This window comes from Theropithecus gelada, chromosome 15 (assembly GCF_003255815.1).
Source record: "Theropithecus gelada isolate Dixy chromosome 15, Tgel_1.0, whole genome shotgun sequence".
NCBI lineage: Eukaryota > Metazoa > Chordata > Mammalia > Primates > Cercopithecidae > Theropithecus > Theropithecus gelada.
In genome coordinates, this window is record NC_037683.1 from 89,763,155 (window position 1) to 89,778,546 (window position 15,392).

Sequence of the window (15,392 nt, forward strand, 5' to 3'; positions counted from 1 at the left end):
GTCCAGTCTAGAATTTCCGGAGTGGGAAAAAGAGAAACTATGATCACGGTTAAAATTTACTTGTTGAGATTAAGTCCCTAATCTTTTATGATAAAGAACTCTTGCTGGGGAGGACTTGATCCCATGCCCAGGCCTAATTGCTAAGTTAACTGCTTGTACAGATCTCCCTCTGGTGGACATATGGAGACATTACAGAATTTTATTTTATTTTTATTTGTTATTATTTTTTAAGAGACAAGGTTTCCCTGTATTGTCCAGGCTGGTCTCAAACTCTTGGCCTCAAGCGATCCTCCCACCTTGGCCTCCAAAATTGCTGGGATTACAGACATAAGCCACCTTGCTTGGCTGACATTATAGAATTTTATACCAGGTGTATGCAGTAAAATACCAAATTGCCAGAATGTGAGATACATGTAATTATAAATATGTGCATATGTGTAGATATAGACATTAAAATGTATACAAATATGAGAAAATTAATGAAAACTCGTGTCTTTATAAATATATTTTAGTATATACATGATAACATCAAAGGAAAATCAGCCTGAAGCCTGGATGTAGATTTGCAAGGTGTTCACTCTCTGATTAATATTGTTGTCTTATTACTCTTTGCACAACTGCTCTCAGCCATTCAGTGAACATCTGACTGATAGTAGCAACAGGATTGTTGCTCGCCTTTCGGCTGCCATCTCTTTGGGGCTGAATGATATTGCAGGTTTAAAAGGCCTTCGGGGACAGAATCGGTTACTTTGAGAGGCATGAGGAACACCTTTGTGACAATCCTGTGGCTCTGCACAAGGCTAAATTCAGCCCTTAACAGATGCTCCAGAGAGAGTACACCAGTCAATCATCAGCTTTAATTAGTATATTGGAAAACCAGGGGGCTGGCTGCAGTGGCTCACACCTGTAATCCCAGCACTCTGGGAGACCAAGGCGGGTGGATCACCTGAGGTCAGGAGTTCGAGACCAGCCTGGGCAACATGGGGAAACCCCATCTCTACTAAAAATACAAAAATTAGCCAGGGTGGGTGGCAGGCGCCTGTAATCCCAGCTACTTGGGAGGCTGAGACCGGAGAATCGCTTGGACCTGGGAGGCAAAGGTTGCAGTGAGCCAAGATCGCGCCACTGCGCTCCAGCCTGGGCGATGAAGTGAGACTCTGTCTCAAAAAATCAAAGAAAACCAGGGTAAATTTTTCTCTCCAAACTAGGAGAAAACCAACTACCCTGCATGGCAGCCTAATCATTTACATCTCCATCTCCATCTCCACCTGTATCTGCATCTATCCCCGTATCTGTATCTATCCATCCTATCCATCTATGTACGTATCTTTCTACCATCTGTATTTGAATCTAGTTTCCTCTATGGCAAGGCTCATCAGCTTTGTATCCACGATACTGTAGAAGCCAAGCGGTGCCACTCAGGTATGAAACCAGAGGGAAAGAAGAGGGGAGTAAAACAAGCCTCAGAAATGGAGTGGAATTGTGACGGGAGAGAGACAACAGGAAGCAGAAGGAACTACCATTTACTGTGCCACTGTTAAGCACTTAGCACACATTATCTCATTTAGTCTTCACAACAATCCTATAAGGGCAGAATTATTTTCTCTCATTTTAGAGACAAGGAAAGCAGGACTCTGAGAGTTTAATTACTGTATCCATGGTTACCCTTCCCTTCGGCGGCACAGCTGGGATCTGAAGGCAGGTGTGACTAGAGAGCCATCTATACCCGGCTCTGACTCCTAGGATGAGAAGAAAGAAGATGAAAGGCAGGAGAAGGAAGGGAGAAAGGGAGGGAGGAGGAAATGAAGGGAAATGGTGAGATGTCAACATTGGTTGAGGGTCAGGGTCATTGAAATCCCACATTCTGAGCTAGAACATTGTTTTCTAATTTTTCCCTGTGAGCCATGCTGATTTCTGAGCAATCCCTGAGCTCTAGTCAAGGTCTCAGTGTGTATTGATTGAGTGAAGTCTTGAAGCTGTTCTGTCTTTGAAACTGTCCCATGGAGTTGCTGAGGTGACCTCCTGGGAAAGCCTGCCCATCAAATGCTGTTGGAGGGAAAGGGAGAAGGGAACACTTCCAATGTTTCCCTGGTGAATGGTGTATTAACCTGGGATGGCCTACTTATAGCCCGACCAAACAGAAAGCTCATGAGTAGGGGGAAATTTTGATGTTTAACAATGATTTGGGACAAATTTAAGATGAGATAAATTTAGGTTGCATAGCACAGTAGCTACTCTGAAGAAAACAGTGACCCAAACTTTGACCAATAATAAAATCTGATTTTCGAAGAACAAAAACAGAAAAAAGAAAAGAAGTTCCTCCATGAGAGATACAATGAATTCTCAATTATCATCTTGGAGTGAAGAAAAATGGTCATCCGGCTGGGCACGGTGGCTCACGCCTGTAATCCCAGCACTTTGGGAGGCTGAGGTGGGTGGATCACCTGAGGTCAGGAGTTCGAGCCTGGCCTGGTCAACATGGCGAAACCCTGTCTCTACTAAAAATACAAAAATTAGCCGGGCATGGTGGTGAGCACCTGTCCCAGCTACTCAGCTGGAGAATCGCTTGAGCCCAGAAGGCGGAGATGGCAGTGAGCCAAGATCATACCACTACACTCCAGCCTGGGCTACAGAGCAAGACCCTGTCTCAAAAAAAAAAAAAAAAAAAAGACAAGAAAAGAAAAGGTCATCCAACAATCTTGGCAGTAGAAGTGATTACCTTTGACTCATAAACTCATTCACAAATGCATACACACAAACACAAACTCACACTCCCATTTTTAACACACAAAAGAAGTAATCATTTGTTAGTTCAGATATCCCCACAGTATTTGAGGCTATCTTATAAGATACCACATTCCTTTTGGTACCACACATTTGTGTGGTATCTTTCTTGATAATCAATTGCCAATGAAGTCTTGATATTCAATTGCAAATGAAGGAGTAAGAGAAAAAAATAAATAAATGAAGTCTTCACAATGGCAATGAGCCAGTGCCAACAATCAGCTCATGTACAATCAAAAGGATTCCATTTGGGGCAGGAAAAGGAACTAGGTTACCCATGAGATCTTTTTCAGCACTGGAATCCTATGTGCCTATTCAAAGGAGAAGCCTGAACTGTTGTTTCTTTCTCATACAGATACTTTGAGAAAATCCCAGCCTTGTCATTCTTCTTGTAAAACCTGCAATGGATCTGCAACTCTGTGCACTTCATGTCCCAAAGGTTAGTGTGTTGTGTGACAGGAGATGGCAGCAGTCAAGACAAGTCATTGAAACTCATGTGTAGTGGCATCTTTGTGTAAGGAGGTCTGTAACACCTTGGTCTACTCCCATCACATGTTCCTATGACAGTGGCTACTTGGGAGACACACAAGGACCCAAACATTGACCAATGATAAAAACTGGTTTTCAAAAGACAATACAAAGAAGTGGTCAGGTGCAGTGGTTCACACCTGTAATCCCAACATTTTGAGAGGCTGAGGCAGGAGGATTGCTTGAGCCTAGGAGTTTGAGATCAGCCTGGGCAACATAGTAAGACCCCATCTCTATAACAAATTTTTAAAATAGCTGGGCATGGTGGCATGTCTTTGTAGTTCCAGCTACTTGGGAGGCTGAAATGAAAGCATTGCTTGGTCTCAGGAGGTCAAGGCTGCAGTGAACCATGATCATGCCACTGCACTCCAGCCTGGGTAACAGAGCAAGACCCTATCTCAAAAAAAAAAAAAAAAAAAAAAAAGTTTCTTGATCTAAAGGCATGATGAAGAGGGAGGGAGAAAGAAATAAGAGCAGCAACATAACAGCTTGATAACTTACCAATTGCTTCATCTATGGAAACAAAAATCACAAATAACATACCTTCCCTGAATTAGGGGAATGTTTTACTTAAATGGTACACTGACATAAAGAATGTTTAAGTGGGCTGGGTATGATGGTTCATGCCTATAATCCCACACTTTGAGAGGCTGAAGTTAGAGGATCACTTGAGGCCAGGAGTTGGAGACCAGCCTGGCCAACATGGCAAAATCCCGTATCTAATAAAAATACAAAAATTAGCCACATGTGTTGGCACATGCCTGTAATCCCAGGCTACTCAGGAGGCTGAGACATGAGATCACTTGAACCTGGGAGGCAGAGGTTGCAGTGTGCACTTCAACCTGGATGACAGAGCAAGACGCTGCCTCAAAAAAAAAAAAAGAAGAAGAATGTTTACATGATCATTATAAAGTCCGTGTTGGAATGTACAATGTTAATAGTGGAATATGATGCAAAAGCAGAAAAATTTACAATAGGCAAGCCACGATTATAATCATAAAAAATATAAAAGGTTACACTCAAAAAGCTAAAGCATTTTCTTGGAATTTTGGGTTTGAGAGTGATTTTGAAAACTGGTTTTCTTAATGAGTATCTGTTGTTCGATTAAAAAATAGATGGATCCTCTGTTAAAGGGAGAGTTGGGTGGAAGAGTTGTAACTCTGTGCCGAGCCTGTAATCCCAGCACTTTAGGAGGCTAAGGCAGGCAGATTACCTGAGGTCAGGAGTTCGAGTCCTGCCTGTCCAACATGGTGAAACCCCGTCTCTACTAAAAATACAAAAATTAGCCAGGTGTGGTGGTGCACGCCTGTAGTCCCAGCTGCTCGGGAGGCTGAAGTAGAAGAATCGCTTGAACCCAGGGGGCGGAGTTTGCAGTGAGCCAAGGTCGCACCAGTGCACTCAAGCCTGGGAGACAGAGCAAGACTCTTTCTCAAAAAAGAAACAGTTGCAACTATGTTAGTGTCCTAACAAGATGAGCTTTGGGAAACAGAGTATTAATAGATTTTATCAAGCTGTGCATGTACAGCTGCCTTACACCAGGAAGACATAGACAGTGTGTTAACAAGACTGATCAGCTGGGCAAAGGGAAGCCCCGTCATGACCTCTACCTAATATCCGTGGGAAAGGAAAGAACCAGGGCAAAAGCCTCTTGCTGTCAATTGCCTTCTAGAAATGTAACTCATCCTGGAGGACTTAGCATCACTAGTAAATATTTTGGTAAGCCTGAAATAAGTACCTGGATACTTTGGTCTTTGGAAAGATTAAAAAAGCCATGTCTCTGCATAGAAACACACATGATGACTATTCCTATCTTCCCTGGATTTCTAGGTGCATATCTTTTGGCTCAGGCCTGTGTTTCCTCCTGTCCCCAAGGCACATGGCCTTCCGTAAGGAGCAGGAGCTGCGAGAACTGTTCGGAGGCCTGTGCCGTCTGCTCTGGAGCCGATCTTTGCAAAAAGTGCCGGATGCAGCCAGGCCTCCCTCTCTTTCTCCATGAAGGCAGGTGCTACTCCAAGTGCCCGGAGTAAGTTTCCTTTTTAATTTTACTTCCTGCTTGTCATCACTCTCCTAAGGTACTTTGGGAGCAATTCCTTCTCATTCACCAAAAAACTTCTCCACTCTATGAGCGCCCGCATAAATGTTCTCTGTTGACTGACACGGCTATGGGCCGCAGCAGCCAAAACTTACATGAGGCCAGATGCCCACTTCTCCTTTGTGACTATTTTATGTGTATATTTTTACTTTTATGAAAAATATGTTCAGGGGCTGGGCATGGTGGCTCACACTTGTAATCACAGCACTTCGGGAGGCCAAGGCAGAAGGATCGCTAGGAGTTTGAAACCAGCCTAGGCAACATAGCAAGACTCTGTCTACAAAAAGTTTAAAAAATTAGCCACTGGGGGCTGGGCGCGGTCGCTCACGCATGTAATCCCAGCACTTTGGGAGGCTGAGGCGGGTGAATCATGAGGTCAGGAAATCGACATCATCCTGGCTAACACGGTGAAACCCTGTCACTACTAAAAATACAAAAAATTAGCTGGGCATGGTGGCGGGCGCCTGTAGTCCCAGCTACTCGGGAGGCTGAGGCAGGAGAATGACGTTAACCTGGGAGGCGGAACTTGCAGTGAGCCGAGATGGTGCCACTGCACTCCAGCCTAGGCAAGAGAGCAAGACTCTATCTCAAAAAAAAAAAAAAAAAAAGGTTAGCCAGTGGGTGCCTGTAGTCCCAGCTACTTGGGAGGCTGAGGCGGGAGGATTCCTTGAGCCCAGGAGATTGCAGTGAGCTGTGATTGCGCAACTGCACTCCAGCCTGGATGACAAAGCAGGACCCTGTCTCTTTAAAAAAAAAAAAAAAAAGAAAAAGTTATTTTCCCACCTTAATGATCAACTGTTGTCATGGCTTTTCTTTTTTCCTCCATTACAAAAGTAAGGCTGTGATGTGAACCTCTTCTAAAGGTTTAAACAGGTGAGGCATGAATTATAAATAATAAATAATACTTCGTTAGTTAGTTATTGATTCCTCCTGGTTTCCTTGGTCCCCTGGTTTGTAATTGCTTTACTCTTCCTACCAATGGTCCCACCTCCAGAATTTACCTAGGAAGAAAGTGAGGAATAGCAAATGGAAGAGTACAGCAAGAAACTTTCAGCAATAAGCAACAGAAATGCCAAGTAAAATGACTGAGACATAACAGGGTTTATTATCTCACAGAACAAAAATGTTGCAAGTCCAGTATCGGTCACTTCAGCGGCCAAGAAGGTCATCACAAAGTCTGGTTTTTCTGTTTTGCTCTTGTACCTTCCTTAGCTCGTCCTCTCTGACCGGCGCCGCTGCTGAGCCCACATTGTGTGTCTCAGCTGCAGACACTGTCACCCCATGCAGCCACGATCAGGGCCAGGAAAGGGGATGTCTCCCCTTGTTTATCCTTTTCTTGAGAGAAAAGAAAATTTCCTCAGACTTCCCTGCTAATCTCAGTCCCAAGAATGCATCACTGATACCTCCCTAAATCAATCTCTGGCCAAAAGAATGGAAATATAGGCGTGGTTCAGGCTGAACAAGATTTACCCCTGAGCACCCAAACAACTCAGGACTCTGACAGCCAGGAAGAATGGAGAGAGGAAGGCAGGAAATAAATTTGGGGAAGTAACTGACAGTGTCTACTTTAAGGAGTTAGGATTTTCTTTTGCCCTCTTAGTAAAAGAATTTGATACAACGACACCCGTTTCCTGGCTGGGCATGGTAGCTTACACCTATAATCCCAGAACTTTGGGAGGCCGAGACAGGCAGATCATCTGAGGTCAGGAGTTCAAGACCAGCCTGACCAACATGGAGAAACCCCGCCTCTACTAAAAATACAAAATTAGCCAGGTGTGGTGTCCTATGCCTGTAATCCCAGCTACTCGGGAGGCTGAAGCAGGAGACTCGTTCAAACCCGGGAGGTGGAAGTTGTGGTGAACTGAGATCATACCATTGTACTCCAGCCTGGGCAACGAGAGCAAAACTCCGACTCGAAAAAAAACAAAAAAGGAAAAAAGCAAAAATGGCACCTATTTCCTAGTGACCTATTTGTTTTCATTACTGAGATAGACTCTATATAGAGAGTATAAATATAAGTAATGAGTATAAATATAGAGTATAAATATAAGGTATTTATTCTCAAAAAGCATCCAATCTAGTATAGAAAGCCAAGCATATTCACCTCAACAACAGAGATACATATTTAGCACCAACTAGGTGTAAAAATTGATACTGATACAATATCAATAGATTGTATTGTATATATGTAGCTCAGTGGAGTCTATTCTTCTACCAACAATTGATATTGATATTGATATTAATATTGATATTGATCCTTGATATGGAAAGCTAAGTTAAGACCCACTGAAGGAAGTCTGGGTCTGCAAAATGCTTACAATCCAGTAAGGGAGGTTTACATCAGGCAACGTCACACTTCTCAGAGCCTTAATGTACAAAAGGCTAAGAGATTCCAAGGGAAAAGAAAACATTTTAAATCACTATTTTTTGAATGCTTGCAATGTCCAGGTATTGTGCTAAGGGCTTTAAATGTATGATCCCATTAATTCTCACAAGAATTCTCTTATTCTATAATTATTTTTTATATAATTATTTTTTTAATCACAACTGTATTGAGACATAATTCACATACCATACAATTCACCCCAAAAGTGTATAATTCACTGGTTTTTAGTATATTCACAGAGTTATGCAACCATTACCACAATCAATTTCAGAACATTTTCATCAACCTAGAAAGAAACCCTATACCCTTTTAGCCATTATTCCTACTTTTTCCATTTCCCCCAGCCCTTAGCAACCACTAATCTACTTCTTGTCCCTATAGATTTGCTATTCTTGGACATTTCCTATAAATGGGATTGTATAAAATGGGATTGTGGTCTTTGAGCCAAGCATGGTGGCCATAGTACACACCTCCAGTCCCAGCTATCAGGAGTCCAAGGCTGGAGAATTGCTTGAGCCCAGGAGTTCAAGGTCAGCCTGAGCAACATAGCAAGACCCTGTCTCTGAAAATGAAAACAAAACATATAAAACAAAAAAGACAAAACATGTTTTTCTGTGACAGACTTTTTGACTTAGCAGAATGTTTTCCAGCTTCATCCCCGGCTGGGTATTTGAGAAAAAGCTTGATGGTCACTAGCTCTGGAAGGATTTTGTCAAGCAGAGAGTGGAGAAAGGGTAGCAAACGGTCAGAGTAAGAGAACCCAGGTGAGAAGGCAGGTTTGGAAACTTCCAGTCCTCCTCCCCTATCAACCGAGCTCCCCCGCAGCAAACTCAGCCAAGTGTTACAACAAAGCGAAGGTGAAAGTCAGAGAGCTGCTTACCAGAGTCAGTCATTGCTTCCTCAGTGGTAGGATTGAACTGGTTGTCATTATTATTGCCTTATTTATTTAATCATTACCTTTTTCAACGCTCTCTTGGGTTCTTTGAGTGTTCCAGGAATTCACAATGCATTAAAACAAGGAAGAAAGAGTGTATTTTGCTTTACTCCAGTTAGTCGACCGCTCAACATTTTTTACCTCCAAGTCTGGGGTGAAGCACTTTCATGGAGCAGTGAGACACTAGGCAGACATGCAGCAGTCAGTATAGTCTGTATTGCTCGAGCAGTAGGAAAGCTACGAGCATGGCCTAGAAATACTGCAGACTATAGAATTGCAAGCATATGCCCTCCTGCTATGGGTAGGGTGATCTGATTATAGTGGAATCCCTCATCTTTGTGTTTACAGAAAAAAAAAAAAGAAAACTAACAACAGAAGACACAGAGTCTGAGGAACATATAATATCCAGCTTATCTTGGAAGCTTTATTGCTGTTTCTGAGAAATCACCCTTTTGGGTGTGATCCATCCTAGAACAGCAATAAGATTTATAACAGGAACATAACCTGCAATGACACAGCATCCAGATATTCAGAGCTATTTATAAGTTAGCATTTAGTGGCCCCTGCTTTTTCAAATATAGTATATGTTCATGAAAAAAAAAAAAAGTTGTTTGTTTTGTTTTGTTTGTTTGAGACTGAGTCTCACCCTGTCACCCAGGCTGAAGTGCAATGGTGCTATCTCTGCTCACTGCAGTCTCGGCCTCCCAGGGTCTAGCAATTCTCCTGCCTCAGCCTCCCGAGTCATTAGGATTACAGGCTCATGCCACCACACTCAGCTTTTTTTTTTTTTTTTTTCTATCTTTAGTAGAGATGAGGTTTCACCATGTTGGCCAGGCTGGTCTCAAACTCCTAACCTTGTGATCCACCCACCTTGGCCTCCCAAAGTACTGGGATTACAGGCATAAGCCACCGTACCCGGCCAAAAATAGGTTTTACCAGTAACATATATCTTTTGTTTTGGTTTGGTTTTTGAGATGGAGTTTCACTCTTACGGCTCAGGCTGGAGTGCAATGGCGCCATCTCAGCTCACTGCAACCTCCACCTCCCAGGTTCAAGCAATTATCCTGCCTCAGCCTCCCAAGTAGCTGGAATTACAGGCATCTGTCACCAAGCCCAGCTAATTTTTTGTATTTTTAGTAGAGATGGGGTTTCACCACATGGGCCAGGCTGGTCTTGAACTCCTGACCTCAGGTGATCCACCCAACCTGGCCTTTCAAAGTGCTGGGATTACAGGCATGAGCCACCATGCCAGTAACACATATTATTATGGTGGCTGTTTAAAAAGCAACAGAAAACGTAAGGTGGACTCACATTCACCAAACGTGAACAGATATGAAGCTCTGTTGAAGAAATACAGCCTTCCTTTAAGTGCTGCCAGTCGCTGTCTTGGTGTCTGTGAAATGGAGGTGAAGGTCCCGGACCACACAGCTTTCACAAGACATGGATTTATCTGAGCTGAAAGACTGCAACACAAAGTAATTTGAATTTAACAATTTAGTATATGCAACCATTTCTTTCTAAAACAAATATTAGTCTTCTTAAATAAAATAATTGTGAAATAAAGCACTAAGAAAAACAGTTTTATGAATGCAGAGAGCGGAAAGGAGGACAAACTCGCAGGCAGATCTGTGTGGAGACTACTTTTAGCAAGTGGCTCCTTAAAAATCACCTCTCAAGTTGCCTTCTGGCTGTCTCCCAACAGCTTCTGATATTCACCTTTTTTTTTTTTAAGATGGAGTCTTGCTCTGTCACCCAGGCTGGAGTGCAGTGGTGCAATATCAGCTCACTGCAATTTCTGCCTCCTGGGTTCAAGCGATTCCCCTGCCTCAGCCTCCTGAGTAGCTGGGATTACAGGTGCCTGCCATCACGCTTGACTAATTTTTGTATTTTTGTAGAGACAGCATTTCGCCATGCGTTGGCCAAGCTGGTCTTGAACTCCTGACCTCAGGTGATCTGCCCATCTGGGCCTCCCAAAGTGCTGGGATTACAGGCATGAGCCACTTCAAGAGTTTTATTTTTTTTCTTTTTGCTTGAATCCATTTCTTTCATTTCAGCATCTCATCCAACATCCACTGACCCTCTTCTGAGAGGGATCTGAAAAAGATTTCTTCATGATGCATCTTTTTAGGCTCTATATTAGCATTCATCATCTTCAGTGTCCAGAAACTATTCTCTGCAGGTCTTGACCAGGCCTAGCATTGAGATTCCCTGGAGGTAGGCCTGATATCACACAGCTCCCCTCCTTTAAACACAGAGTGGATCGTTGTGGCACACCAGCTCCCACCGTAAGGTTATGAGATGTGGCTGTCCCCACTCTGAGGCATCCCAGCACCAACTCTCAGGTGTGGCAAGAGAGGCACATCATGAATAACAAAGACACCCCTATCTCTTAGGAAATTCCAAAGGTTTTGAGATTAGCTGAAGAGAAAGACTAGACTTCTCTTTGGGTGAGGTCAAATTCTTTACTATGCATACAGGAACAATGAATCCATCAAATTTTCATTCCATTAGAAGGTGTGATTGGTAAGGTGCACCTGTAATCCCAGCACTTCGGGAGGCCATGGTGGGCGCACTGCTTGAGGCCAGGAGTTTGAGACCCGCTTGGGCAACATAGTAAGACCCCCATCTCTACACATACACAAAAAAAGGATAAAAATTTAAAAATAGCCCAGTGTGGTGGCACAGACTTATAGTCCTAGCTACTCAGGAGGTCGAGATGGGAGGATCACTTGAGCCCAGCAAGTCGAGGCTGCAGTGAGCCATGATCGCACCACTGCACTCCAGCCTGGGCAACAGAGCCAGACCTTGTCTCAAAAAAAAAAAAAAAGAATGTGATCTATTTAAGAATGCACTAAATTTCCTTAATTTCAGATTTCTCAAATCCAGTCAAACTCCTGATGAGCATATAACACATTGCCATCCACTGTCTTCATTTTTAAGAGATAAGCTTTGTTTGGGCAAAGTAGCTGAGTCTCTTCTTCAAGCATTCTCTGTCATGGTCAAAAAAAGCTAAGGGTACTAATGTGTGAGGAAGCCTGATCTTAGCTTTTATCTGGATGCTATTTCTTTTTCTCTCTTCTACCTAAACTGCTTTCTTCCCCAGTTGTTCTTACCTGAAACTATATCAGAAATATAACTTTTTGGCTGGGCGCAGTGGCTCACACCTGTAATTGGGAGGCCAAGGCAGGCAGATCACTTGAGGTCAGGAGTTCCAGACCAGCCTGGCCAACATGGTGAAACCCCGTCTCTACTAACAACACAAAAATTAGCCAGGCATGGTGGTGCATGCCTGTAGTCCCAGCTACTCAAGAGGCTGAGGCACAAGAATTGCTTTAACCCGGGAGATGGAGGTTGCAGTGAGTCGAGATCACGCCACTGCACTTCAGCCTGGGCGACAGAGCAAGACTCTGTCTCAAACAAAACAAAACAAAGAAATGTGACTTCTGTTCACCCCTGTCCTATTTCTTCCTGGCACACTCAATATATTTTTGTTTACTGAATGCATACAATAAATAAATGACTGAAAGAATGATTAAATGTGTGAGCGCTAACTAATTAAAACATCAAGTGAAAATGCTATGTAGGAGCAGATCCCTCCCGGGCTTGCGATTTTAAAAGGTCTCTGGTAGATTGGGTTATTTGTTGCAGTTCTTCACCACTCCTTGTATTCATGCCCATTGCCTGCAACTTTGTACCAGCGCCACTAGAGGCGAAATGGACTTCCTTGTCCCTTGACTTTGACTGGGTTATGTGACTTGCTTTGGCCAATGACATGTTAGCAGAAGAAAGGTGGAGGCATAAAATGTACCCAATTGAACTTACCCTTCTGCGCTTCTGTCGCAGCTGTGAGAAGAACGTCCCCTGGTAGTCCCTGTAACCAGGGAAAATAGAGAGATGTGAAGACGTGGACTCAGTGTGCAGCCTGGAGTCAAGCCTGCCAAGCCCAGCCTAGATCTGCTTCCCCTCACACATGAGTGAGAGTAAATGATTGTTGTTTTAAGCCACCAAGTTTTGGGTTGGGGTGGTTTGTGACACAGCACTATTATGGCACCAACTCACTAATGGATCATGATAGAGAGCAATTGCAGTAGGTACCCATGGCATCAGAAGTCCATTTTCTCTAAGCTGGCTTCTTGGTTCTTCCTCTTCTGCAAGTTCCAGCTCTTCCCTTCAGCTTTTCCCACCAAAGAAACCTCATCTAAGTTCATGTCCTTTGCAGGGACATGGATGAAGCTGGAAACCTTCATTCTCAGCAAACTAACAGGAACAGAAAACCAAACACTGCATGTTCTCACTCATAAGTGGGAGTTGAACAATGAGAACACATGGACACAGGGAGGGGAACATCACATTCCAGGGCCTGTCGGAGGGTGGGTGGCTAGGGGAGGGAGAGCATTAGGAGAAACACCTAATGTAGGTGACGGGTTGATGGGTGCGGCAAACCACCATGGCATGTGTATACCTATGTAACAAATCTGCACATTCTGTACATGTACTCTAGAACTTATAGTATTTTTTTAAAAAAAAGAAAAAAGGAAACCTCATCTATCCATTCCTCATCTCCCAAATATATTTGAGAGGACTGGGGTTTTATATTTTACTGTGCTCCCCCACCAGTGAGTGATTTCTATAATGAGATAATCATTGGGGTTCTATATATACAGACATAAGATTCTGCCTGGAAGAAGGTCATTTGCACAAACATACTGGTACTCAACTATATTTAGTGCTGTGTGCAAATGTTCATATGTACGTGCTTGAAAAAAGTCATCAGAGACTGGGTGAGAGCATCCAGTGGTTCCAATCTGACAGGGTATTAACCCTTTTGAGCCTTTTGGAAATATTTTTTAAGTTTATTAAATGTTTTTAAAATGTATTAATTGAATAAAAAATATTTTCTACTCTAAAGTTAGGCTCTAACAAAAAGAAAGAAACAATAATGAAAATTAGGGGGTCATATAGAGAAAAGGGAAGATGACCAAACTACACACAAATTAACAAAATTAGCAACAGTTCTTCTCAAACCAATCAAATTCACAAGAATGTGAACCCCAAATATCTGAGACAGGTCTCAGTCAATTTAGAAAGTTTATTTTGCCACAGTTAAGGACACATGCCCACAAGCCGGTGACGTAGCCTCAGGAGGTCCTGATGACATGCGCCCAAGGTGGGCAGGGCACAGCTTGATTTTATACTTTTTAGGGAGACATGAGACATCAATCAATATATGTAAGATGTACATTGTAGCTTTTTTTTTTTTTTTTTTTGAGATAGAGTCTCACTCTATCACTCAGGCTGGAGTGCAGTGGTGTGATCTTGACTCACCTCAACCTCCACCTTCTGGGTTCAAACGATTCTCCGGCCTCAGCCTCCTGAGTCGCTGGGACTACAGGCATATGCCATCACACCCAGCTAATTTTCATATTTTTAGTAGAGATGGGGTTTTGCCAGGCCAGTCTCAAACTCCTGATCTCAGGTGATCCACCTGCCTCGGCCTCCCAAAGTGCTGGGATTACAGGCGTGAGCCACCCTACCCAACCCATTGTAGCTTTTTAAAATCTTAGTAACCGTCTTTTTTTTTTTTTTTTTTTTTTTTTTTTGAGACATAGTCTCGCTGTGTCGCCAGGTTGGAGTCCAATGGTGCGATATCAGCTCACTGCAACCTCTGCCTCCCAGGTTCAAATGATTCTCGTGCCTCAGCCTCCCGAGTAGCTGGGACTATAGGTGCGCACCACCACGCCAAGCTAATTTTTGTATTTTTAGTAAAGACAGGATTTCACCATGTTGGCCAGAATGGTCTTGATTTTCTGACCTCATGATCTGCCTGCCTCGGCCTCCCAAAGTGCTAGGGTTACAAGCGTGAGCCACCGCGTCCGGCCAGTAGCTATCTTTTTAAGGAATAGAGTGGGAGGCAGGTTTGCCCTAAGCAGTTCCCAGCTTATTTTTCCGTTTGGCTTAGTAATATCGGGTGGTGATTTATTTTCCTTTCACAAGAATAATGCCTGTCCTTTTCCTTACGTTTTTCTGAATGTTCTTTTTCACTTCCTCATAAATCCCGTGGATGCCTCTCAGCTGACAACAGCAGCAGCCCTTTTGTTTTTAGCCCTAATTCCTTTTCCCCAGGAAAGAGTCACTTCTCCAGCAGGGCAGCTTCTCCAATTGCACTCTCTTTTCCTTCCACAGGGGCTCTTACGCAGAAGATGGCGTATGTGAACGTTGTAGCTCTCCTTGCAGAACGTGTGAAGGAAACACCACCAACTGCCATTCTTGTGAAGGAGGCCTCGTCCTGCACCACGGAGTGTGCCAGGAAACCTGCCCCGAGAGGCACGTGGCTGTGGAGGGGGTGTGCAAGCATTGTCCAGAGATGTGTCAGGACTGCATCCATGAGAAAACATGCAAAGGTACCTGGGAGCTTCCCATGGGAGAGCGAGGCTCTGCTGAGCCACCGGGTGGGGGCCGATTATCTGATGGTGGCTGGCAAAGGGCTGTGGGAACCCGTGTCCCTACCATTCCTGAAATGTATGTCTCTGTGCCTGTCATCAGAAAACTCGAGTGTGAGATACACTCAAGTGTCTTTTCATTACGGATGCTGCAAGCTAAGACAAGCAAGAACCCCTTTTTGCATGATTTCTTACACACACACCCACATGTACACACACAGCAGGTGT

The 15,392-nt window shown here is 43.6% G+C and overlaps 1 protein-coding gene across 1 annotated transcript in view; it reads left to right on the forward strand.

Annotated features, from left to right (window-relative positions):
- PCSK5 (proprotein convertase subtilisin/kexin type 5) overlaps nt 1-15,392 on the forward strand; it is a 466,873-nt gene that overhangs the window by 413,559 nt on the left and 37,922 nt on the right. The window contains exons 28-30 of the mRNA XM_025360325.1: nt 3,140-3,223; nt 5,140-5,335; nt 14,908-15,125. Coding sequence (XP_025216110.1) covers nt 3,140-3,223; nt 5,140-5,335; nt 14,908-15,125 — 498 coding nt within the window. The remainder of the gene's footprint in view (nt 1-3,139; nt 3,224-5,139; nt 5,336-14,907; nt 15,126-15,392) is intronic.